Below are 26,983 nucleotides of genomic sequence, written 5' to 3' on the forward strand. Positions count from 1 at the left end.
GCCTGACTCGCTGTCCCTTCGCCCTCCACCACATTTCAGTCTCTCCGACATCAACAATTTATGACTCACTTGCTGTAGGTAGATCAAGGACTTTGGGACACTGGTACTTTGCCTATTGATAACAAGATTTGCCTTCTTTGCCACTTGATGCCCTATGTTTGCCCAGCTACAAGAGACATGTTTCAGTTTGAAGAATGCAAGGATAATACTAAAGGACAGTCTTGTGTCTTACTTACACTTAAAACAAACGGTGATTATGCACACGATGCAAAAGCCAGGGTGGACGACTGATTCTTTACTTAAAAGACTTAAAGAACGAATCAAACATTTCAAATTGGACTTCGAAGAAGCCCTATATTCTCAGATCATCGCTGGGTGTGACTATTTTATGTTCTACCAAAAACTGTTACAAAAACCATGCAAACCAAAAGACATTTCAGCCACGACCTCAGCATCCAGCACAACCGAGTTTCAGGCACTAATGAATCAGTGTGTCGCATCAGAGAAAGATGAGGAGGACACAACCGCTGCAGTTATCACAATCTGCATTCCGATGCCCATCCAGATGCTGAAGGTAAGTGCCATGGGCGTGCCAAGTTTGGTCACTTTCGTCTTCCCATACATATTCTAGCCTGTAGACGCACCACGCTCATCTCCACAATCTTCACAATGCCATTCTGATAAAGCAGGGCTTGCTTCAAGATCTGGGCACAGAGTGCGTGGATCTGATGTTCACTTCCTCAGCTAGGTCCTGGTGCATGAGTGGATTTAGAGAGCTAAAGTGTTCTCCACTCGTGAAGCGTGTTCACTGAGGGCTACAAGGAACAGGACTTGCCACAGGATTTCCCCAACGACGGTATAGCCGGCACAATATCTGATAGGCATAGGCACTGAGGGCTTCAACAGCAGGTGCAGGTCCGAGGCAGCAAACAAGTAGTTATGTCTTTTCTAAATCAACGGGACAGTTATTAGACAGAAGTTGTATAAAGAACTAAGAAGGTCTAGAACAATGATATGCTATGCACAATGCCATGCTAAGATAGACCGCGCTGTGACTATCACACTGCCCAGCCATCTCCAGTGCTTCACCGATGGTCAAAGAAGGACACCATAAAGGGCCTGGTTAAAAAATGCATTTTGTTGCATGTAAGGTAGTAATACTTACTTTTTACAAAATGCAATTCATCAACGGACAGGTGGAAACGTCCACCTCCCCTATCTTTCCTGCAGAGAGAGCGCCCACATGTTAAGTTGATCACTTCTAGTTGATGTGGGAGGGATCCTTGAATCTTAATTTCCTAGTGCAGTGGTTTCCAATCTGTGCGCCGTGGCGCTCCAGTGCACTGCTAGAACTAGCCAGGGGTGCTGCAAACAGGTGTGCACTTGGGGTAGATGGTGCAAGCATCTCATGGCCTCTGAACACCCAGTGAGGGACCCCACTGCAGAGCTAATCCAGTACTCTAAAAACCCAACAGCAGACACAGATGAAATAATAACCCTGTACAGCAGCACCTCACACTACGCAAGACGATAATTCATAGCCGGGGGCAGTTTCTTTTTCCCCCTGCTTTTCTATAATGTAACACCTAGGGCCAGATGTACAAAACGTTTTGCATGGGGCAAACTGCGAAATTCGCAGTTTGCGCCATGCAAAACGCGCATTGCGATGCACATTCCCATTTTGCGAGTCAGTAACTTGGTTACCGACTCGCAAAATGGGAATGCAACTCGCAATTAGGAAGGGGTGTTCCCTTCCTATTTGCGATTCGCATCGCGATGCAGAATTGCTTTGTGACCACAAACGCGGTCTCAAAGCAATTCTCAGTTAGCACCCATGTGAAGTGGGTGCTAACCCATTCGCAAAAGGGAAGGGGTCCCTATGGGACCCCTTCCCCTTTGTGAATCGCTCTAAAAATATTTTTTCAGAGCAGGCAGTGGCCTACTCTGAAAAAATGAAACCAAATGGTTTCATTTTCTCGAGTGTATGCAACTTGATTTCCTTTAAGGAAAACGGGCTGCAATTCCACACAAAAAAAAACTGCTTTATTAACAAAGCAGTCACAGACATGGAGGTCTGCTGTTTCCAGCTGGCCACCATCCCTGTGAGTGTAGGGAATCGCAAGGGGGTCGCAAATTGCGACCCACCTCATTAATATTAATGAGGTGGGTCTTTGTGACCCCCTTGCAATTCGCAGATGGTGTCTGGGACACCATTCTGCATATGGGTTTGCAACTCACAAATTGCGAGTCGCTCCGACTCGCAATCTGCGAGTCGCAAACCCATTTCTTCCTACATCTGGCCCCTAATTCCCTGAGTGTATGGCACTAGTATTACACTAGGGGGCATCAGTGCACTTTATAGAAACAGAGGCCCGGCTCTCTGATAAATATATAAAACAATCAAAGAAAAGTAACAATTCCAGAGTTGGTAATTTCTATGTTTACTTGACTTTACAAATCCTCAGGGAGAGGGTTCCGGGTGAGGGGCAGGGAGAGCCTGGGTGTAGTTTAAAAAATGTTCTGTTCAGGGTAGAGGGGGGTTTATTATCACTTTTTGCCAAAAAACGTCTTTGCTTCTGAGAGATTTTTAATTTTATTGCTCGAGTTAGTTTAAGGCATGTCATCATTAGAAGTGACTTTATTCATGCTCTAGCAAGGAAATCTGTTGGAATTAGCCGAAGAGTGAAGCTTTCAAGGGAATAGTACAGACTTCACAGTAGATTCTTCTGGGACAAACATGGTAGCAAAGACTTCAATTTGTAATTCGTTGACTCATTCTTTATTGAATCTTTGCAGGTAATCTCAGGCAATGAGGATGAATTTAGTGATTTTCATCCATTTTTTATTATTGGGTAGTGTGTGGCAGTAAGGACGTTAGCAAAGGAGGCAGTTTTCATATATAATTGTCATCCTCATAATGGTGACTGGAAATACGGACTCCTCCACCATGAACCCCACGGGCTCCATACACAAACTGAACAATGCTGAAATAGTATAGAGTCATGCTGGACTCCTCAGGTGACCATTACAAGGTAGGAGGAGGCATTTCCCATTCTAACCAGCTAAACAAACTAAGAACCATACCTTTGGGTCCCAGGTGACCCCTGAGGATTTTAATGAGGCTCAGGGGATCAACTGTCTCAAAGTTGAGTCTGTGGCTAAACTGGTGACTTTTTTCCACAATATATGGTTGTGCCCAAATTGGGGATGTACTGGGATGGGCTTGGCAACTGTTTGAAAGGGAAAATGGAGACCTCACAGTCTTAGGGAGCTAAACACATGGCGTTAGGAATAGGATTAAAAGCTACCAACATGAAGTGTTAACATATTTTGTCATCTTGGACTAATGGTCGCTCCTCATGATGTTGTCAGACTGGGGTAGCTTTGAGGTTCAGACTCTAGGATTACATCTATGATTAAAATATATTCATCGGCTTCATCCCAATTATTTTCAGGGAGAAAAATGGAAGTACTCCAGAGGCCGGGCTTATATCTGCCCACGATGGGGAGCCGTGGCCAACAGCCAAAAAGTCAAGAGAGCTGGGGGTCGAAAATGTTTGGGAACCACTGTCCTAGAGTAACCATCAAATAGAATCCCCCACTGGTCATCAGGTCTCACCTCACCTTTCACCTCTCAGGTCAGATCTACGGGTTGTGGTGTCCCGCAGGGTTCAGCATTGAGCCCTACTCTATTTAACATCTATTTGGCCCCTGAGGTGCAAAAATATTGGTTGAGCACTGTATCACATGCAGACGATACTCAACTTATGCTGGCCTTTCAACAGCTTGATGATTCTGTGGCCAGTGACGTTCAGGGCTGTTGTACATCTAGCCTGCAACAGCAGTAAAACAGCTGCTTAATGCTGATAAAACTTAAATCCAGACTCTTCAATACTCTGGCTTTCTAAGCTGGGGCAAGTGTGTACACCTTCAACAGTTGCTAGGAATCTTGGGGTTTTGCTGGATTCGACTTTATCCTTCAAACATCAAGTAGGTGCCATAGTTGCTACTTGCTTTGGGTTGTTGACATCTCTGAAAAAGCTTCTAAAATATCTCCCTTTAGTCACTCAGGAGAGGATTACACCTGGACTAGATTATGCTAATTTCTTCACTTAGGAATCTCTCAAGACCTGCATACGCGGTCTCATTGTGTTCAGAACGCTGCTCTCTGTCTTGAATAGTCCTAAAAAAACATTCCATCTGATCAGGCCTAAAATCACTTCACTGGCTATCAATCAGATCCAGAATGAAGTTTAAAACCCTTTTGATCATGCACAGAGGTTTTTATTTTTTTCAGAACGGCCCATCTCATATTCAGATCAGGTTACAAAGATATTTTCCTTCTAAGGCATTTTACTCAGTAAACCATAACCTGCTTTATGCCCCTAAGGTGCGCAGCGTTAGAACTAGCAGTAGAACTTTCTCTTTTCTTGCACTTGCCATCTGGAATTCTTTACCACTGCATCTGCATAACACTCCTGGTGAAGCCTGTTGAAAGCCCAAATGAAGACTTTCCTATTCTGTGAACCTTAGAATTTCTCTCACCTTCCGTGGTTTATTTTTAGTGCCAGGACACTCCTTTTGAAGCAGCAGTTGCGCTTTATAAATTTCTTTTAATTTGTTCATATAGACCTTTGATTATCGACGAAGCAAAAAGATGGAACTAGCATTGACAATACATTTAAATCGCAGTGAAACCAATGTTGCTCCACTGAAATGACAGAAAGGATGTTGTGCACTTTAAGGGTTTTAGTAGTAACTCAGTTCAGATTATGAGTTAAATTGAACAGAAATATTGTAGCAAATATATTGTAATAGCATACATATTAATACGGTCGTGCTATCCCAATATAAGGAAGAAAATGCTAAATATAACCACATACAGCAGACAAAATATCACATAGGCAGATCTAATAAAGGGGCTTCCCTAACTTAAATAAAGCATCAAAATTAACAAGAGGGTTTCTACACGGAAGGTGTCAGCATCAGAAGAACCAAGTTTAAAGTTCAGGGGAAAAAGTATGAGTGATCAAGCATGAAGCTAAACGCTCGGGCAGCAGAAATCGGCAGATTTTGAGAATAGGTTTTCTCTCAACGAAGTCAGGACAGGGTCTATGAAACAATTAATACAAGAAAGAATGTTTTGGAAGCCTCTTCATATCAGTTCCCATCAAATGGACCAATCAGCAAGCAATGCTCTCTGGAAGCAGGTAAACTCTCTGGTTTCCCAGCGATACAAAAAGAAGCAAACATCTGTGTGACCTTGGGTGTAACACCGGTGCAGTCTGCCTGGTACAGAAGGATCTCTCTGACCATCACGGTCTCCATTTATTAAGCCAAGTTCTATTTTTGTTTCAGCTATCTATCAGTTCAGTAGAATAACAATAAGCCTATTCCAGCTAACAAAGGGCATGATAAGACACCTGCAAAGGGAAAAGGGGAAAGAACAAGAAACTTGCAAAGCATTTAATAAACATGAAATTGATCTTACTTAGCCCTGATTACCAGTTTTGGCAATTTTAAATCAACATGGCTGCCGAGGTAGTACAGTTAGCATGAGTAAACCGGCACTGAAATATATTTCAAGAATATATAAGTTGTTCTCGTTAATGTGAATACATTGGTTACAGCTCAACTAAATATACAGGTGACTCCCATTAAGGTATATATAGCCCCCTACTACATTTGGTTAATATAAGGCATACAGATTAATACACTGAACACATTGAGTATAATTTAAATATAAACTAATGGAGCACTAAATTACTTTGCTCCACAGTAAATGTGCGGGTGGGGAGTATTTACAAGATGAGTTTAGGGATGGGTAAGAAGAGGTCTAGGAACAGACATGCTAAAACAAACACCTACCCACAAAAAAATAATATTATGATTGTTGCTATTCACAAACTGCACTTCTAAAGTTACTACAACTCAAAAAGCCCCAAAATAGTGGTAAATCTACTTCCCCCAAAATTTGGAGTAAGCCAGGTACCACACATGGCACTCACAGGGAGTGAAACATGCTCTAGTAGAATATAATGGAGGCAGAGAGTTAAACTAAGATCCCATGGGAAATAATGTTAAAATATTTTTTGGAATAAAATGTATAACAAATATATACATTATAAACATATATAGTAGTTTTCAGTGTTAAAATGTTATATTGAGTGCAAAGTAGAATATACATTTTATAAACAAAATAAAATTATATAATTAAAAAAGTTTACTTTTTTTTTTACAAGATTACACTTTAAATAAAAACTATGATATTTTAAAAATAATATTTGCCTAAATATATTAAATATTAAAATGCTAATGATGGCAGAATTATTTTTCATTTTGGTTAAAAAATATTATACACTACATTAATATGTTTAACTTATTAAAATGTCTAATGACAATTTTATGTGATGATCTAATGTGCTGATACATTTTATTTAGTTCTAAGTTAATAATTATTTTAATTTTACATTAAAATATTTGTAATTTTTTAAGTTTATTATTTTGCCCTGTGCTATACCATAGTGCCACAGTGGTTGGAGAGCTTCGACCATGAGTGAAACATTATGAGTAGAAACTTTACACTTATAAATTCAGCTTTAGAAGTCTGCAGCTGCAGGTTTCAGACATGGGAGATATGTAAATCTTAGGTGTAAATCCACACTTAGAAAATCTGAATAGCAAAAAAGTGCAGATTAACACCTAGGCGAAAGAGTAAATTTAAACATGAGTAAATCTACGCATGTAAATCTACCTTTGAGAATAGGGCTAAATGCTTATAAACATGGTTGCCATCTTGAAACGGTAAAACAATGACACATCATGGATAAAACCATTCCAAGATGGCCTGCAATGTTTAATTTGGTGACCACACTGGATGCAGCACACTAATCCAGATTAAATGATTGGCAAGTGAGCTGGGGGAACTTCAGGACACTAAACAAACTGAGAGAGAGAAGGAAGGAAATGAGAGGAGCAGTATTAAAAAGGAAAAATGGATAACTTAAGGAGTGGCCAATATCCAAAGACACAGGCACACTCATTTTCATGCCGATATGCACAGTCGATAAAACAAAATGCTGCTACTCTGATGGGAATAGAATCAATGGTGAAAATGAGATAACACAATGCTCCATGCAGTAAGCTCTCATGGGGAGAAGCTGAATGTGAATGACACTCAGACAGAAAAGGATTGACCCGAAAACCTTTTATGTATATGTATGTAAAGCTTGTTACATTCTTTTAAACTACAAGGACCTGGCAACTACTCCTGCTAGGCTTCCCAAGAGGGTGTTGTAAATGTTATCACACTTTGGATCTTTTACCTCCATGGTTTGACAAACGAAGTACCCAAGCCCAACATATTTGTTCACCACAGTAACCTGTGGCATTCCATGTAATAAAAGGCCTGTCCACAGGCATTAACACAGTGTAATGACATTCCAGCCTTAAAGGCCAATTTGCTTCTATGTGACAGATTACATTAATAGGAGTTAGGTGTGATCTTAAATGGGTGGAGGTATGTGAATTCATGCAAATCATTGGTGGTATTAATAGATGAGCACAGGAGATTAGGTACTGTTAGGTTGCAGGTGTATGACTTTTAAAAGAGAGGTGGAGATCTTTGTAATTAAGATGTGGGCAATTTTAAGAAATATAACAGGGATTAGATCTAATGTGCATGTGAATTGACTGTGCTGAAAGAGAGGAGACATGCAGAGGATGGAATAGGGAGGTTCATGTGGAAGAAAAAAGAAGCAGCAGCACCTGGACATTTGAATTCAAGGTCAGTATTTACAGGAATACACTGGAGATTTTTTTCTGATTGCATGAACTCTGAGGAAGCAAATCTGTAGAAAGAAACAACAATATTTGCATGTAAAGTAGTACTATATTTGGTGCTTTTGATAAACACTAGTGTCGGATGACCTGTCCATCCCCTGAAATGCCACTGCTTTGGGAAGAACAGATGATCAGCTCAAGGACTGGATGCACAAATTGAAAAATATTGAGAGGTTTATGCTGGGCTCAAAAGCAGAAGGAACCTCATAATCCTAGCAACATATGAGACTAAATGCGATCAAAAATACAAACACTGAAAAGGAAGTTTTGAAAATGCTGGAGCAGCTATTTTCTGATGTTCACCCTAAATGTCTTTTTCCACAGTATTAATTACAAAAGTGAAGGTGCATCCATTTGGATGTCCCCGTGTGTAGCATGGCATGCGATGGGGTGAAGATAGCTTCCCGGACAGTGGAAGTACACTGCCCTCATTCCTGTGGCTTAACGGTGTAGACCTAGACAATGAGATGAGGAGGAATTAACACTTTTAGTAATTCCAAGAACCATGTTAGCAAGGGGTGTTGATTAGTTCTTCCTTTGAACTGCTATAAGATAGGCAGTTAAGACACCTGCTGTAGAGATCTTTGAGTACCCAACAGGTGTTGTACTGTAGTATAATATGAGGAGGGGTAAATCAAGTGATCATTGCACTTGCTGAAGAGATCTGTATGCTGTCTACATACAGTTTTGACATAATAAATACAATAGAAGGGTAATATCTTACTACAAGGCACATTGTGTAACAAGCCGGTCACAGGTTTGTGTTAAGCGGAGATAGCTTGCTACTTTTACTGCAGAAAGGCTGGAGTGGCATGTAGGTCACAAGTTACAAACCTTGAATTCAGATGTATCTAACATTCTTTCAGTGCATTCATATTTCTTACATGCACAGCTTATATGCTCAAACACTTGCCCCCGGATCATAGTTTAACTCATGAAAACTTGTGAAATAACAAGCTGGTTGTCTTTCTTTCTTGGCATCAAGATATTCGGCTCCAGCTAGCTCCCAGCGAGGTGAGTACTGACACAAAAGGGGTGCTGATAACCCTTTCCTTAAGTGAGGCATTTGTGTTGGGCTTAGCTGGAAATTAAAATACCAGGGCATACACCAAATGCTGGCACTACTGAATGTGCACCAGTGTCAGTACCAGGAAAAGGTCAGCACATTCGCTGAGGCCAGCTAGGATATGGCTCATTAATAGCTGCCAAGTGCGCAATCTGGGTGAGCCATTTCAGGGGTTCTTCCTCTGGCTTTTGGAAGATCCTCCATACCAGTCTCTGTGATTTAGAGAGTCCGTGCCACTCTGCTGCACTAACCTGTCATTTAATCCCACACCTCAGGGCCATGCCAGGAGAAATGCCAAGTGTTATGTAAATACCGTCCCCCCCTAATGTACATCTCCTTTAAAATGATCAGGTCTTCGATGGAGAAAATCTCTCACCCCTGGTGTTTGTGTGTTGCCTCTCAGCTGAGGGCAATTCATCACGGACTGGGTAGTGCCAAGTGAGACCCAGTCTTTTAGTACCATGTCTCTGTGATGGGCTTTGGTGACCACCTGACATGGGGGCACATTCTGGACAGCACTGTAAATAAAAACCAGGACAAAGGGCAAAATTCAAGACAAAAAATCAGGGCAAAGTGTTGCAATTCAGGACAAAAACCTAGGGCAAAAGGTCAGTTTTATAGATACATCCAGAAAGAGGCCACACCCCACTATTTTATCAATGTATTTATTTATTATTTTCTACATAGCACTACTTATTCACTATGGTCTTTATGTGATTGCCTCTAGGAATGCTACGTTCAGGTGGCATGTTATGTACTTGTTCAATAGTAAATTAATGCCCTGTGCATGGTGTCATGGGCATCACCTCTATTCAGATTTACCCAAACATTCCTGGACAGAAAGCAACAGGAACATTTTTATTATGCTTCCAAACATTTTAAAACCTATGGCAAACAGTTTGGGAAACTAAGTGAAGTGAAATCTGCTAGTTTAGACAAGCGGAAGAAAATCACCTGTCTCACACTTTAACCTCCGGTCAATGTTGAACATAAAAAAGACGAATGAGGCACAGAAAATGGTGTGGGAAACAGTCTTCCACATAATGTTAGGATGTGAGGTACCCACAACTTGTTTGTATCTCACAGCACTAGGGCGTGCTTCCAGAATTCTACATTTAGCACGGAACTGTGAGTGTAGAATACCAGACAAACAGAATTTAACAGCAGTATGAAATCAAGATCAGATGGGAGATCCACAGCAAATGAGGCAAAGGCCTGTTGCTAAGAACCAGACAAATAAGGATGAGAAGTACAAGGTGGAACAATTTCTAAAATCAGTCAAGATGAGCCCTCCATATCGAAAAGTATTGTGCACTTGAGGATTTGACTCAGCAGAGAGGAGAGAAACAGAAGAGGCATTGTCATGTGGTTGAACACAGGGGCGTAGGTTGGTCAGTAAGATCGGGGGTGAGCTTCAGATTTCCCAACAATGGTGCTGGCATATAATGTTAAAATAAATAATATGACAAACAGGGTGCATGAGAGAGGCTAATGGGACGAATGAGGATTAGCAGAAAAAATAAGTATTTTGTGACATAATCAACCTTGTTAAAGACTTTCAAAACGGAGAGGGAAAGAAAATGTGTGTGCGTATTTTCTGTGTAAATGTAAAAATGACTGTTGAAATTCAACAGACACCTACCTCACCATACCCAACTGAAAGCACATGTACCCAACTATTTAGCAGCAAATACATTTATTAGGGGGGGGGTGTAACACCCCTAACAGCCCCTTGAAGCTAAGCCCCTGGTTGAACAAGAAGCACCCACCCTGCCAAACTCTGCTGGTACAAATGTCTTCTATTCATGGTTGTGAATTGTGAGCAGGGGCCAGGCCCTTTGAAAAGTTGTACTGGGCAATTGCCCACTCTGCCCATGTCTTAAAATGGTTCTGCAGCTGAGCCAAGGATGAACTAGTGATGTAGCTCACACCTAAGTGGGAAAGTACATGCAGATTCATCAAAATATTTGGGATGTAAATTACACAAGCAAAATATAAGAACATTATAATGGTTTTATAATGTAAGAAGTGTTTCTTTAACATATGGTAGTGTTTTCCCCTTTATATACAATTAGAGCCCAGACTGAACAGTGAATCAGTTACTTTTCAATACCAAGGGATTAATATCCACCATTACCCCACTAATTTGCACGATGGAAATCTGGGCAAAGCGACTCGGTCTCTCCAAGCCCAGTTTCCTTTTTAGTCTTCTCTTCCACTTTCAGTGATGGGCCACGTGGCACTTGTGAAGATAGTGGTTCTACACCAGTTATTGCATTATTTTGTAAACCTTCACCTACTCAGCCCTTGTTCCTTCTTCAGATACCTCAACATGTTCCACATCTGATTTGGGGGCTGGGGTGCCAGCAGGTAGCTTTTTCCACTCTACAGCTATCCCTGACAGCGGGTGGATTATTTTGTCTATACTCAGAATGCTATTATTTAGCTGCACAGCTCCAATGGGTATTTAACTGGCTGTCTGGCTGTCCCCTGCCTAATACAAGGTTAACCCGTAAAGACTCTAAGGAGGGCTTACAGCAATACTCATTGGTTCCTACTGATTATTCTACCCAATGCCACCCAGGGTTATTCCACCCTACTTTCTCATTCCTTACTAGATCTCATAAACTCACTAACATACATGAAGAAACCCTACCCTTCTGCAATACCTTTGCAAGATCTCTCCACTTTCTCAGGACGGCTTCCTTCAGGGCCAGTACATCGATGGCATGCAGCAGGCCTCTCAAAATGATGAAAGTAAGGTTAGACAGCTAATACCACTGACTTTTTAGACATTATATTGCTGTTCTATATTTGGGCAGACCACTGAAATCTTGAACCAGGCTCTAGCCTGAAGCTAGGCTCAGCTCGAGGTTCTGTTAGAATCTCAATCCCATAATGAGGTGAGCTTTCATCTGGCTTCTGCCTGCCTCCTTCCCTCTACCCAGGAAATGGTGTTAGGGCCAGGGCTGCCAACTTTGGAGAGACTCCAACTTTGCTGAGACTCGAATACCAGTTCGAGTCTCAGCATTAGCTCAGCATTCTGTGATTTTGGGCAAACCATTTAATCTCTCCATTTCTATAAACAGTAGAAACAATTGATGCTTCCCTGCTTAAATTGTGTGATTTTAAGCAAATATTTTACTTCACCAAAACTCTTTTTTCTTTATTAATGCATATGAAAGCACTTTCATATAGGTGAGTTCAGAATACCAGTTGTACAAAAACCTATTGTGTTAGATTTAACAGACTTAAATGTAATGTATTAACATCAATGCTTCACGTGTTAAAATTCAAGAGAATGTTATTTCTTTATCATATTTGACATGTTTGTTGTATGATTTACATGGCAAACATTTCCAGGGCTCGGCTCGTTAACGGGTTTTTGAGATCCGAGACAGACGCTCGGCTCCGCTCGGTTCTGACTCGGGTCTCCCTGTGGTTCTGTAAGCTCGCCCACCTCTCCCCCATGGCGCGCACGATCACAGCCCCCATACCTCCCTAACGCACTTCGACAGCTGCCTGCAGGAGAGTAATGGGCCAGAATGCGGAGCCAAGGTACAACGTGCATGCTACCGAGGGGAAGACGGACTCTCATTCCAATTACCAGAGCAAAACTGAATAATGAGTGCGAAAAATAATGATGCCATCCTGGTGGCGTCAAGGAAGGCGCCCCAGTGTTCACACTTCAAGTGTTAAGGCACAGTTTTCAACATGGCCACTAGAGGGCAGCTGCAACCCAAAGACTAACTTATGGCAGTGAATCGCTCGCACCAAAGAAGGGAAACAACATTCTTCTGTTGTAACTTTTTCAATTCATCAGTTTTTATTTTGTTTTCGGCATTTCGACGACCTTCCTATAAATAAAAAACATTTCAGTCATTACGAAAGGGTTTAAAACCGATAACCTGATTATTAAGAAAAATGTCATTTACTTCAGAAATATTTCGAAAACATTATCTATTTAGAAGTCAGGCTTTCATTATTCTGCGAGTTTCCTCACAGTCATATTTGTATTTAATGTGGAATCCAATGCAGCCAATAACACCCGACAGTTATGGGAGCACGTGCAGAGGAGTGGCGACGTTGGTATCAAACCCGCTGGCCCAAATGTTAAAGTTACCCCATTTAGATGATATGAGGAAACCAATGTTTCAGATGTAGACAAAAACGATTCCGATTGGTTAATTGAATTTCAGAACTTTTTTTAACCTGCTAGATATGGATGCGGTATTTCTATAGCGCAAGCCTAGCCAACAGGCTGGGGAGCGAACTAGAGGGTAAAGGCAAGCATAGAGTCAGCTAGTGAAAGGAGAGGTAACTGGTTTGTGGACTCTAAATACATTGTGATGCAGTGTTCTTTAAAGATGTCTTCAACGTTTTCCTAAACTGGTGCAGTGGTGGGACATGGATACAGAGATGCTCTGCCCGACCCTGGCTGCATATATGGAAAATACCTCAGTCTACCTTTTGATGGTGTCCTGGCCGCAGGTGTGCTGAGAACCACCATCATTGGTGAGCTTGTTCACAAGATAAACGGCTGCTGGTCAGGATGGCTTTGTAAATGATACAGCTGGTTTTGAACATTGTGCAGACTGGCAAGGGAAGACAATGGATTTCCAGCAAGATAGGGTTGATGCGATCATATTTTTTTCGGGTCTTGGATAAGATATGGATGCCCTTAAGAGGTACCAGTGTTGAGTCTCTGGGATTCCATGGAACATAGTGTTGGGGGCTTGAACAGCAGTTCTGACGTCATCTGGAATAAACAGTTTCACTTTATTTAGACAAGAGAGTACCAGGAAACCTTTGTTTTTTGGCAATGTGTTTCTTGAGGGTGCGGTTGGTGTCCAGGGTAAATCCAAGTGACTTGGCATTCATCGAACGTTTGGATTTCAAATTGTCAAGATTCATCTCAGTGAAACACATTTGTACTGTTTCTTGTTTATTCTTGCCAAATGAGAGCACTTCTGTCTTGGTTGGATTGAGCTTCAGATAGCGGCTGGACATCCAGGTCTGGATCATATCTAGGCAGTGCTTAAGGCGTTGGATATCTGAAGCAGGCACTTTCAAGGTGAACTTCAGAAAAGCTAACTTACTGAGCGAATGGAATTGAAAAGTAAAAGTGAGTCATCGAGATTCAGACTATGTGACTGGATATCTGGATGTATATTTGGGTTTGTAAATAAGCAATCCATATTTGAAATTAAAAATCTTGCTTCCAAATGACCATCAGATTTCTGAATGGGAAAACAGAATACCACCATGCTATTCAGAAAAGAAGGTGCTTAAAGATGGGCTCAGCTTGTTTCAAAGCACTCTCAGATTCGTAGATAAACAGAAACACATGTTGATAAAGTGATTTGACAAGGATCAATCGAGCAATTTCCTTCAATATTGAAGCTGGGATTGAAACACAGTTTTTTGCTTATATGACCAACACCCTATTCACTGAGCTCCTCTCTTCATGCATATAGTCTCTTTCTACAGTGTATTAGAATGGCTTGTATGTGATTAAGGGTCAGGGGCCAAGATATATTTTTAAAACAACAATGGCAAGGAAAGTGTGTGTGGCTCTAGTAAGAAGCTGGGACTGCCTGCCTAAGAGAGTGGGTACACATGGCACCCAGTTAGCCAGAGGTTTCCAACAAACGTCCAGGGCAGCTGGCGCCATGCCAGATTTGCAGAATAACAAAGAACTATGTAATGGGCTTCCAATCTGAATCACTGTTTTATCTTGAATGTATCCACCTAGATCACACATCCAAAATGCCCTCCTGTTTAGAGGCACTGGCACCATAAATGGGTCCAGGGAACAAACAAGCCCTTATATGTGAAATCATGAATCTCCCACCTTTGACATTTACCTGTTCCCAGATTGGACTTTGCTATTATAAATGTAGGTCTACCCGTAACACAATGCATCTGAAAAAGGTCATGACCGCACAGCTATTCATGTTCAGCCTAGTTATAATTCAGTGGTTTCTGAATTTGTTCGACCCGCAGCTCCCTTGACCTATTGGCTGTTGGCCACGGCTCCCCATCCCATTATCTTACTTTTTTTGGAGGGTGGGTGGATGTAACCCAAGCCTCTGGAGTACTTCCATTTTTCTCCCTGAAAATAATTGGGATGAAGCTGATAAAGGTATTTTAATCATAGATGTAATCCTAGAGTCAGGACCTCAAGGCTACGCCAGTCTGACAAAATCATTAGGAGGGACCATCAGTCCAGAGTGGCAAAATATTTTAACACTTCATGTTGGTAGCTTTTAATGTTATTCCCAACACATGAGTTTAGCTCATTCAAACCATGTGGTCTCCATTTTCCCATTCAAACAATTGCCAACCCCAGGCCCGAACATCCTCAAGTTGGGACAGCGGGATCATATGGAAAAGTCACCAATCTGGCCACAGGCTCAACTATGAGACATTTGATCATCTGAGTCTCATTGAAACACTCACGATTCGCCTGGGACCCAAAGGTATGGTTCTTAGTCTGTTTAGCTGGTTAGAATGGGAAATGCCTCCTCCTCCTACCTTGTGATGGTCACCTGAGAAGTCCAGCATGGCTCTATACTATTTCAGCATTGTTCAGTATGGGAAATGCCTCCTCCTACCTTGTGATGGTCACCTGAGGAGTCCAGCATGGCTCTATACTATTTCAGCATTGTTCAGTTTGTGTATCGAGCCCGTGGGGTTCATGATGGAGGAGTCCGTGTTTCCAGTCACCATTATGAGGATGACAATTATATATGAAAACTGCCTCCTTTGCTGACATCCTTACTGCCACGTACTACCCAATATTAAGACAATGGATGAAAATCTCTAAAATCATCCTTATTGCCTGAGAATACCAGCAAAAATTCAATAAAGAAAGAGTCTACGAATTACAAATTGAAGTCTTTAGTACCATTTTTGTCCTGGAATGAATCCCTTGCCTTTTTTATTTACTTTCCCTTCTATGAAAGTACATATTACGCCCCCAGTGAAGTCCGTACTGCTCCCCTGAAAGCCTCACTCTTCGGCTAATTCCAACAGATTTCCTTGCTAGTGCATGAATAAAGTCACTTCTGATGATTACATGCCTTAAACCAACTCGAGCAAGGAAATTAAAAATCTCTCAGATGCAAACGAAGTTCTTTGGCAAAAAGTGATAATAAACCCCCCTCTACCCTGAACAGAACATTTTTTAAACTGCTCCTAGGCTCCCCCTGCCCCTCACCCGGAATCTTCTCCCTGAGGATTTGTAAAGTCAAGTAAACATAGAAATTACCAACTCTGGCATTGTTACTTTTCATTGATGGTTTTATATATTTATCAGAGATCCGGGCCTCTGTTTCTATAAAGTGCACTGATGCCCCCTAGTGTAAAAGTAGTGCTATACGCTCAATGAATTAGGTGTTACACTATAGAAAAACAGGGGAAAAAATGAACTGCCCCCCTGGCTGTGAATGGTCGTCTTGGGTAGTGTGAGGCGCTGCTGTACAGGGTTATTATTTCTTACGTGTCTGCTTTCGGTTTTATGGTGTCATCTTTGGTATATGGAGTACTGGATTAACTCTGCAGTCGGGTGTTCAGTGGCCATGAGATGTTTGCACCGTCTACCCACCAGAGCGCACCTGTTTGCGGCACCCCTGGATAGTTTTGACAGTGCACCGGGGTGCCGCGGCGCACAGATCGGGAACGGCTGTAATATAAACCATGGTTGACCGATACATTCATAAACTCCAGTATTCCAGGTTACTATTTCATGATTTGCTTCTAAACAATACAAAACACAACCATATGTAGTGTCGAAAAGGTCACTTTGTCTTTTATCAACGAGGGTTCCAGAGCAAAAGGGTGCTCAGAATCCAAAAGCGCTTTGAGGCCGCACAAATAGTGTGAATGCGCTATACAAATGCACGTAGCATAAAACTATGAGAATGTGGGAAACTTGAAACATTCTATTCTGGAGAGCAGTTTACACCCAAATGACATCCTCACACAAAGTATTCTGCTGGCCAAAGGCTAGCGTACTGGGTCCCAAGACTTTAGCCCCTTCTGGACAACTTCTACAAGAGGAAGGGACCTGGAGGAACCTTCCGCTCCTGTGACGAAGAGCTAGGTTGATGCATCGGCGGGAAGTACAACACATACCGTTTTAATTTCAGAGAACATATCTCCAAAACGCAACCTGACTTTTTATAGTAGTCCAGATCAGAGCCAGACATGGGAAACAAAAGCAGCCATGGCAAACATTCTCAAACCAGCCCTGCTCCCTTCATCTCCTCTGGGGAAAGTGACATTGGCACCCAGAGCTGCTCTGGCTCTCAAATCTAGCTTCCAAGGGCTCCAGCCCACCAGGGAAATGCCCAGTGGAATTAAAGGCCTGTCCAGCCCTGGTACAGATGGGGTATATCAATAAAGGATTGACAGTACAAGGGTGCCCACCCAGGTAACGCTCCAGCTACAGAGACGTGCATGCACCCTGTACACCACCAGTGGGCTCAGCCTTCCATCCTTCTAAGGCAGATCAAATGAGCACTAGGAAGGTGGGGAACACTGAGACAGGGTACGAAGCTCTTTCAGGTTAACATGGTTTTGAGCTATACAAATGGCCATGCATCATTTGTAACTAACACAAATCTCAAATATATTCGTTCATTATTAACATGTTTGCAAATCACCACCTAACCAACAGTGACATACTGCTGCACATTTAACAAGGGCATATATACTGTCACTGAGAACATCTTAAGAGTCAGAGAATCAGTGTGCAAGGTTCCACTCATTACAAAACAAAATCGGATGTGGATTATTCCCAATCTATACAGTGGTTTAAGTAATCTGTGTAAAACTTCGCTAGTTATACTAAATTCACAAAATCGTCAAAGTATTAAAAAAAAAAACAGGTGAATAATAAATTGGTAGAGTGGAAGAAAAAACAAGAATGAACAGAAATGTGCAAAAACACTTTTGTATAAGTGATCTCACTCCAGAACTTTTTGGGCAGTAGATTTCACCTGCAGATGAGGTTTTGCAAAGGCGACAAGCTTCCCAACTGCTATCTTCATCCTCTAGGATCACTGTTTCCTGCTGCTTACAAGAAGGATCTCTACCCATGTTCTTGAAGTTCGGTGACCCTACAATCATTTACAGGCTTCCAGCAAAAATTAGACTAATGGTCTTAAACGCCCGCTCTCATCCACTCATTTAAAGGCCTTTACCTAAGATCTCTATCATTACCCCAAAACTCTGCTCCCCTCTACCAAGCCACAAAAATCAAGACACGATCCCTACCTATGTGCCCTCAAGGGTCAGCACTCTGCCGCTGCAATCAAACCCCAGCTGCTAAGAAAGATCTTTGCTTAGATCATTGGAGATCAGCTCTCGTTTGCGTAACTGGTGGTTACAAACATGATCTCTTTAGTGATCCTGCCCTCATCTACGGGATTCTAAGCAAGATTCTGACTAATGGTCTCAAACATCAGCTCTCACCCACTAATAGAAATACTTTGACGAGGGACTTCTATGCATACCCTGAAAGATCAGCTCTCCTCCACAGACCACTGCCTTTCAAGCAGGGCTCGTGCCCTCACATCTCAGCTATCCTCTACTAAGCCACAGACCTCCAAGCAAGCTCTGTAACCCTGGCCTCAAAGCACAGCTGTCCTGCAAGCAAGATCTTACCCAGATCAGCTCAGATCCACTTAACTAGAGGCCTCCAAGCTGATGTAAGCCAAAGACCACAAAGATTGATTCACCACCGCCAAACTAAAGGTTTCTAAGCAGAAACTCTAAACACAACCTTAAAAATCAATTCCCCTCCAGTAGCCCACAATCAATGACTCAAATTTGCAGCTTTCGGGGTTGCCCAGAGCCATCACGAACTTTGAAAAAAAAAAACCTAGATTGAAACGCTTGTAATACACAGACCTCCCTTATAATTCAGGTTTAGTAACCATTGCGGAAAAGAAGACTTACTTTGTGCCGAAATGACGGTCCCACCATGCCAAAGAAAGAAAACCTGCAAACAAAAAAGAGAAGACATTTTAAGGGTGGCTCACAGAACTGCAATGCAATGCTGTGTGACATCACATAAGACAAGACAGAACATTCAGATATTTATGGATTTCATAGGCACTAGGACAATAACTTATGTTCAATGGCTTTTTTACACACTCAAAGATGCCTTTCCAACATGGTGGGCGCAATATTGTGTGATGGAATGTCATACCATGAATTTTGTGCAGCTATGGGACACTTTGCAGACTTGAAGTCATGAAGACTGTAAATCAGGCGAAATTAAATGAATGTTTGCATATTATGCAGAATGTGAAGACATCATACATCCTGGTAAGGCCACAAAGGCTGAAAGAGGGACACAGGGAATGGCAAAAGGGTGTTTTACAAATTAGGAATATCATAATGACTGTGAATATATTGCAGACACTGTTGTTATCGCAAGGATATTGAGAGCAGCATCCAATTAAAAGTTTAAAATGGAAGCACAAATAAACACATTTTTAAAAGTACGCAGCAGAGAAGCCTCACGGCTCCACAGAAGCGATTCCACAATATGGTAAAACTCACTGGGCTTGACATTCAGAGTGCAAACAGGGAAGCAGAAGAGATTTCTCACTTGTAGAACATAAGCTTCACACTGGCCCGTTCCAGAGAATCACTGCTTCACACTGCTTCCAGAACAGTTGGGGGGATGGCCAAATACATTTGGAGGACTAGTGTTAAGATAGTGAACCCCTTACCATTTCACAGCCACAGTAAATGGTTCGAAAATTAGCCACGTCGTATTCGACATTAAATATGAGTAATCAGATTTCAGCCTCCTTCTGCTCCCCATCGAGTTAGGTTCTAACACACAAATCTACATGTTCATGGTTTCAGTGAATGGGTCACAGTCAAGATAATTCATGCAAATGTTAGGCAGTACAGACCAAAGCACATGTTTGCAAAGTAACAGCTCCTACAATCTGAGTGTCCTGTATCTATCTACTTTTGTCACCAAACAGCCAAGGACTAGCTTCAAAGTGCACGTCAAGATGTCCACGTAACTTAGAGCAGTTTGTGTCTGCCTCTGTCTCCTAGAGCCTCAGAAGCACTGTCTGACTACAGAGAAAGAGCATAGACATGGAACAGAATAGGCTTTGTGGGGGTGATCTCTGCCACAAGAGCAAGCTATTGGGGTTCTACCATCAGGAGCAGGGAATCCTCATCAGCCAACAGATAAAGCTAGAAATAACGGGCTTGGATACGCCTCTACTTGTGGTTATGCAAGTGAAGGTACAGGCGGTCCTCAAAAAACCTAACGGATAATGAAACCTAAAAAGTCTAAATGAACTAGCAGCACAACATGGGGATTATTAAGGCAACTGGTGCAAAGATGACAAATGTGCTAAATTAGCATGTAATGGACATGCAAGACAGTGCATGGACGCAGACACATCAGTAACCATCCTTGATGTTTGGCATATTTTAATACAAAACCCACTGAACGATGGCTGCCCATGAGTCACTCATTTCTGCATGCGCAGACTGCCATCTTAGAATGCTTTCTGTTATACGTTACCATGACTTTACTGGTCCAAACTTTGGGCTTTTTCAGAACCACAAAGTAATATTAAACTGAAACAAGGTAAACAAAAAGTTGCAAAATCTATAGCTCTGCAGCCCATATCAGATATATTGGCTTTGCCAATGTTTTTTTTATTTCTCTTCTTCTCCTTCTCTTCTTCAGAGTTGGTGAGCTGGTCGGATGTGGAAATGCTGGCAATGATGGAATTGAGAGATGGGATAATTTGGTCTTGTGCCTTAAGGCTCATGGTAAGGTGTTCTGCAGTATGTTGAATGCAGTATGTTGAATGCTCTTCTTTACAGTCAATGTGGAGTGTAGGAGACCTACCACATCCATCCAAATGAGACTAAGAGAGCATGAAAAGACAGCAGTTGTGAAGTTGCTTCCTAGAAGAAACATTTTTACTTTCTTTAGAAGAGAGAGTTGGTATCAAGTCCCTAGTTTTTTTTTCTAGCAATGTGTTCCTTGATGTGGAGGTCTGAGTGACATGCTGTTGAGTTGGCCATGAGATCTTACATCCTACTCAAATGGGCTTCAGACACCAACATAGTACTAAAACTGCTTTGTTTGCAGTGGTGGAACACCTAAGGCACCTTCTTGATTGAGGAGGCTCTGCTGCCACCATTATTTTGGATCTCAGTTCAGCCTTTGATACAGTAGACCGGACCATTCTGATACAAAGAATTTCTAATGCTGGTATCAATGGCTGAGCTCTAAAATGGCTGTCGACCTTTCTGGAGAATCGCACTTTCCAAGTTCTTGATCGATCATGCCTCTCCGACAGCCTACGCCTTAACTGTGGGGTGCCTCAGGGATCTTTCCTGAGCCCCGCACTTTTTAATCTCTGTATGTACCCACCGGCAGAGATTGTAGATTCTTAAGGTCTGTTGTTGGTTTCTTATGCCGACAGCACCACAATGGTGATCTCATCCTCCTAAAACACGAACTTGGATCAATCCCAACTAACACCCTGTCTTCAAACGGTAGCCAGATGGATGGCCGACTGCGAACTAAAACTAAATGAAGAAAATACAGATGTGATGTTATTAGGAAATAATCTTCAACATAGATCCCTTCCTCCAATCCCTGAAGGGCTTAAACTTTATCTCCTCAAAAAATAAGCAATAAAGAGTCTGGGGGTGTGGTTGGACTCCTGCCTCACCATGGACCATCAATCAAAAAAGCTTGCTGCCACCTGTTTCAGACTACTAAAGCTCCCTCCCTTTTTTAGCCAAAAAGATTATTGTTCAAGCTCTCATAATCTTGTGTTTTGACTATGGGAATGCTCTTTACTTCAGTTCACCCCAGTATGTGCTGAAGAGACTTCATGATGTACATAATGCCACTGCTCGTCTCCTTATGAACCTTCCAAGACATCAATGGGCTAAACTTTCCATAGCTGCCCTCCATTGATTGCCAGTGGAACAATGTATACATTTTAAGGCACTCTGCATTAAGCATAGAGCACTTCACAAAAGGGGTGCTGCTCTTTTGAGCCCCATAGCCTCTCATTATACCCAGACCCTCAGATCTTCTCCGGCCTCCTTGATGAATATCCCTATGGTTAAGAGAGCATGGTGGGGCGGAAGATCCATGGCTCATAAAGCAGCAAAACTTTTGAAAACCCTCCCACTGGGGCTTGGTCAAATCAGTCATTAACTCTCCTTTCGCAAGAATTAGAAAACCTGGTTGTTTAGGGTTTAATCAGGTGTCCCCACAGTCTGCTTTGTTCTTCTTTAGCGCTGGGTGGCCATTGGGTATCCATGCACGTTATAAATCCTCTAAACTAAACTAAGTTTGGGCTCAAAACGATCCAGGCCCATGTTGTTGAGACTAAGGGCCAGATGTAGCAATTTCCGCATTTGCAATTCGGAAATTGCGAGTCATTGTGACTCACAATTTTCGGATTGCAAATTCGGATGTAGAACGGTGTCTCAGACACCGTCTGCGAATCGCTATGGGGTCGCAAAGACCCACCTCATCAATATTAATGAGGTGGGTCGCATTTTGCGGATCCATAGAGAGTCCATGCACTCACAGGGATGGTGGCCTGCTGGAGACAGCAGACCTCCATGTCTGTGACTGCTTTTTAAATAAAGCAGTTTTGTTTTGTATTGCAGCCAGTTTTCCTTAAAGGAAAACGAGTTGCAATACAAAAAAAAAAACGAAACCATTTGGTTTCGTTTTTTCAGAGTAGGCAGTGGTCCATTGGACCACTGCCTGCTCTGAAAGAACATTTATAGCGACATTCACAAAGGGGAAGGGGTCCCATGGGGACCCCTTCCCTTTTGCGAATGGGTTACCACCAGTGTGACACTGGTGGTAACTGCGAATTGCTTTGCGACCGCGTTCGCGGTCACAAAGCAATTTAGCATTGCGGTGCGAGTCGCAAATAGGAAGGGGACACCCCTTCATATTCGCTAGTCACATTCACATTTTGCGAGTCGGTACCAACTCGCAAAATGTGAATGAGCATCGCGATGAGCATTTTGCATTGCGAAAACTGCGATTTCCGCAGTTTGCGCCATGCAAAATGTTTCCTACATCTGGCCCTAAGTAACTGTTGGTTGAGGCCTCAGGTGATATAGAAGGGAAGACTCATCCAACAGCAGGAACAAAAATTGTTTGCATTTGTTTGCCTTCGTGAGGAATGAAAAAAATCAGAGTGGGAACTGTACCCTGTGTGAGTTCTGTGGCTGGAGCCTCTCACAATCATGGCAGATTAGAGCGGCACATGAAAAGATCCACAACAGAAGCGAACTGACACAGTGTCAGACATGAGCATGAACCAGGAAAGGAAAGGTTTCCTCTAGTGCCGACTTTTGGTTCTGTTCCAACACTGGTCTGGTTGATTTATTAACTGCTCTTTTCTGGCACGTTTGCGTTTTCTGGTCAGGACAGCAGGAGTCATCCGCTCTCTAGGAAATCAAGATATTTATAGGCAGGTAAGTCCCGCTGAAGGCCAGTACGGGTGACACAGAGGTTGAAAAATGTCAAACAAAACTGGAGTGCAACTGGCTCCTTACCAGCTCTCTTGATCTCTCAAAGCAACTTGATACCATCACATCTAGCTTACCTCTGAAGTACCCAACCAACCCATGTGTGCCAGGCGGAGGAGTGTATTTTGCATTTCTCTAGAAGAGCAGGTGTGCTAGGGCTGCCTCAAGCCTTACAGCCTCTCCAAGGCAGCAGGTGGTCTGGAAATCTCCCAATTTCCTTCACTTTGGTAACAGGGTTGGATTATAGATGTCATCCATTATAGTTAACTAATTAGGAACTTCTGTTAATTTCTTCCAACCTTACAGGAAAAGCTCTTGAAAGACAGCAATCGAGCATTGGCAAAGCCCACGGGGTGTGGCTTGCACTTAAGAATCACGACTAAACCATTTAAAAAGGCTGCTGCAGTGCCAAAAAGAAAAGCAAACCGGTTACTTTCAGTGCACGATGCATTTATAAGATTAATAATTTAAAGTGTAGGGGTTTATATCATTTTTTTAGGCGCAAAACAGTTTCCGAAGCACTGCTATGCAAGTACTACCTAAAAGATGAAATGATGCAACAAACAGACTGTAACAGGAGGTGAGATAGAAGCATTCCTCTGGGCAGTGTTAAAGCCCACCGTTTGTGTTTTTTTAAAGAACTGGAGGAAAAAAACAGGTCTTGCAGAGCAGTGTACCACGTGCTCGTGGCCAGTGTCACCTTCAGGATATGCTACAATGCACCTTACTGCAGACAAGCAAAGGCAGCAGGCCATCAGTGGTAAATAGTTGCACAGGCCCCAGAGATAAGTTCTGATTCTAAATAGGGACAGAAACATCAAAAGACTACTCGGTTGTTTCCAAAGAACAGTAGGCCAAATGTAAAAACACTTGCACAGCCCCAAAAGGCATCTTCATGTCCTAATTTCGGAATAAAGGGTAAACTCTGCGAATGCAGCAGTACTTGGGTGCTTCTACTAGGCTGTTGCTGCCCCTGTGAGTGTCAACTTGACTTCCATGGGAGAGGGCAGAATTGGGATTGTTTCTCAGCCGTTGAGAGACAGCCATTGTGATGGCTCAAATTGCTTAATGAGACAAAATATTATATGTATGAGGCACTGAAAAACGTGGTTTTAGCTGAAAGCGACAAATTGCCGAAGAGCTGGCGGTGCAGACCGTAATCAAAGCATGCAGACTGGCGCGTTTCACCTATATTGAGGGGAGTTATAGAGGCTTCAGGAAAGCACATTTCCAAGTTCTGAAGATGTTTCACAAAATGCGCAGTGACCAGCTCCTGAATATCCAAATTCCAAAGTCACGAACGCCAGTAACCCGATACTGCTTCCCGAACCAGTTTTCACACTCGGGATCGGGCCGCTTGCAGGCGCCCGAGGGGCGCTCTTATCACACGGGGAACTTTGCCCTTCCAGTGGGCGCGCGTGCCACGGGGAGGGATTTCAGTAAAGTGCCCAGTTTCCTCATTCCTAGCTTCAGTAACTGAGAGCTGCTTCTTGCGAGGTTTGTTCTGTTTAATGTACTGTGTAATCGGCCGAACCCCGGCGCGTTGTTCTGCGCCATGACAGATAAACAGGCTAGACAAACACGTCCATAATACTATTTGAGACGCAAGAGTGGCCAGGGCACTCCCTGGGCCTACTGTCGATTCTATGTTGCACGTTTAGCCAGCCTCCAGGCCCGCAGGTTCCCCACAAACGTCACGTTAAAAGACGTGCGCAGACAAACACCTCGGGAGTGGCTCCTAGAAACGCCACAATGCGCCGCAGGCCCTCTTTGGCGACGGGAGGCATGGGAAGGTGGTTGAGTGATGCGGGAGGGAGTTGGACTGAAGCAAAGCAGCCCTACGAAGGACACTGCAAATTGTTATAAACAATCACTTCCTCATTGGCAAGAGTTATGATGGCTATAGATAGATGTGCTGATAGCGCCTGTTAGCCATAAAGTGCAGTGCTGTCAATATGAAGAACTTGAATTCCTCCCACAGGTCCTGAGTGTGAACTTTGAAACTATCCTGCTCTCTCCCGTCGTCCCACTGGTGATAACGAGAAAGGCCTAGTTCAAGCTATAAAAAAGAGAAAAGGAGACACCTCTCACTCCCACAATTAAGCTTTAAAAGTGCAAGTTTAACCTGCAGTTATTTCAATGCAGGACCAAACATGGGAGGGGAGAGCCCACATAAAACTGTTAAACCTTTTTAAAGACCTGTACTTGCAATTCTGCGCAGGAGGCTGCAATTTACTAATCATAAACTGTGAAGTGATACCATAGGCGAGTGGAACTGCTTTAAAAAAAGATACTAGTTGAGGAGCTGTGAGTGCAGACCCTGTGCCAGGGGGGCTATCTGACTGATCAGATGGCGCAGACACCTGCTGCGGGGTACAGGAGCTTAGAGCCCCTACCCATTCCCCTGTTTTAAACCTTTTTCTGGAGTATCAGGGTCAGGGGCAATTATAAAGCTCCCAAAGAGCTCGAACTCTCTGGCACATCCTAAAGGGCTATAATGACTGGTTTTTAAAATGTCAGGAAATGGGCGTATAACTAGGTGGATTCCCCCTTTAAGTTGCATTCAACTGCCTCATTGCAGGTGCGCATATTCAGGGACCAAAAGTTTGCCAAAATGTTCCAGGGGTAACAGCTTTTTGCAAATGTACATCATATGAATGATCGATTCAGGCCCCATATGATAGAGTCTGCACAATCTGTCCATATCACTGCCGCTCCTGCCATGCCTGTCCGTTTTTGGAGGGATCAGCCCTAATCTTATCCTTATTGGTTGTTTTTTCTAACCCTCAGTGAGGGGCTGAGATAAGTACATTGGCAGCAACTGGGGGTCATGCAGGTTAACCACCCAACTCCCATGAAATTTATCCTTCAGCGCCTTCAGTCGAAGTTGTACTTGACTATGTTGCTGGACGATTAAATAAGAAGGTGACAGAAATGCACCCTTATTTTAACCTTTTATTGGTGGGAATCTCTCCTGACGTTACCCATCTTGTGTCAAGCTTGAGTTCAACCCATTGGTTTCAAAAAGGTGCAATTATAGCATCTAGCAGAGGTGATGGAATATCCCATTTGTCTAATTTGTCAAAGGCGGCAGTAAAATCGATGAAAGTTGCATACAGTTGTTTGTCCTTTTTCACAAAGAACTTGTAGATTATGGGGGTCATTCCGACCTTGGCGGGCGGCTACCTCCGCCCGCCAAGCGGAAACCGCCATGCGGCCGCCAATGCGGCCGCACTCACGCGGCCCCCATTCCGACATTCCCGCTGGGCCGGCGGGAATGAGGCCGCAACACAGGAGCCGGCTCCTAATGGAGCTGGCGGTGTTGCGGCTGTGCGACGGGTGCAGTTGCACACGTCGCGCTTTTCACTGTCTGCCATGCAGACAGTGAAAAGCTGGCCGGGGCCCTGTTAGGGGGCCCCTGCACTGCCCATGCCAGTGGCATGGGCAGTGCAGGGGCCCCCAGGGGCCCCAGGACACCCCTTACCACCAGCCTCTTCCTGG

At 43.0% G+C, this 26,983-nt stretch overlaps 1 protein-coding gene across 1 annotated transcript in view; it reads right to left on the reverse strand.

Annotated features, from left to right (window-relative positions):
- Positions 1-26,983, reverse strand: part of PTPRH (protein tyrosine phosphatase receptor type H) — a 634,102-nt gene that overhangs the window by 409,374 nt on the left and 197,745 nt on the right. The window contains exon 2 of the mRNA XM_069200757.1: positions 18,875-18,917. Coding sequence (XP_069056858.1) covers positions 18,875-18,917 — 43 coding nt within the window. The remainder of the gene's footprint in view (positions 1-18,874; positions 18,918-26,983) is intronic.

Source organism: Pleurodeles waltl, chromosome 7 (genome assembly GCF_031143425.1).
Source record: "Pleurodeles waltl isolate 20211129_DDA chromosome 7, aPleWal1.hap1.20221129, whole genome shotgun sequence".
NCBI classification, from domain to species: Eukaryota; Metazoa; Chordata; class Amphibia; order Caudata; family Salamandridae; genus Pleurodeles; species Pleurodeles waltl.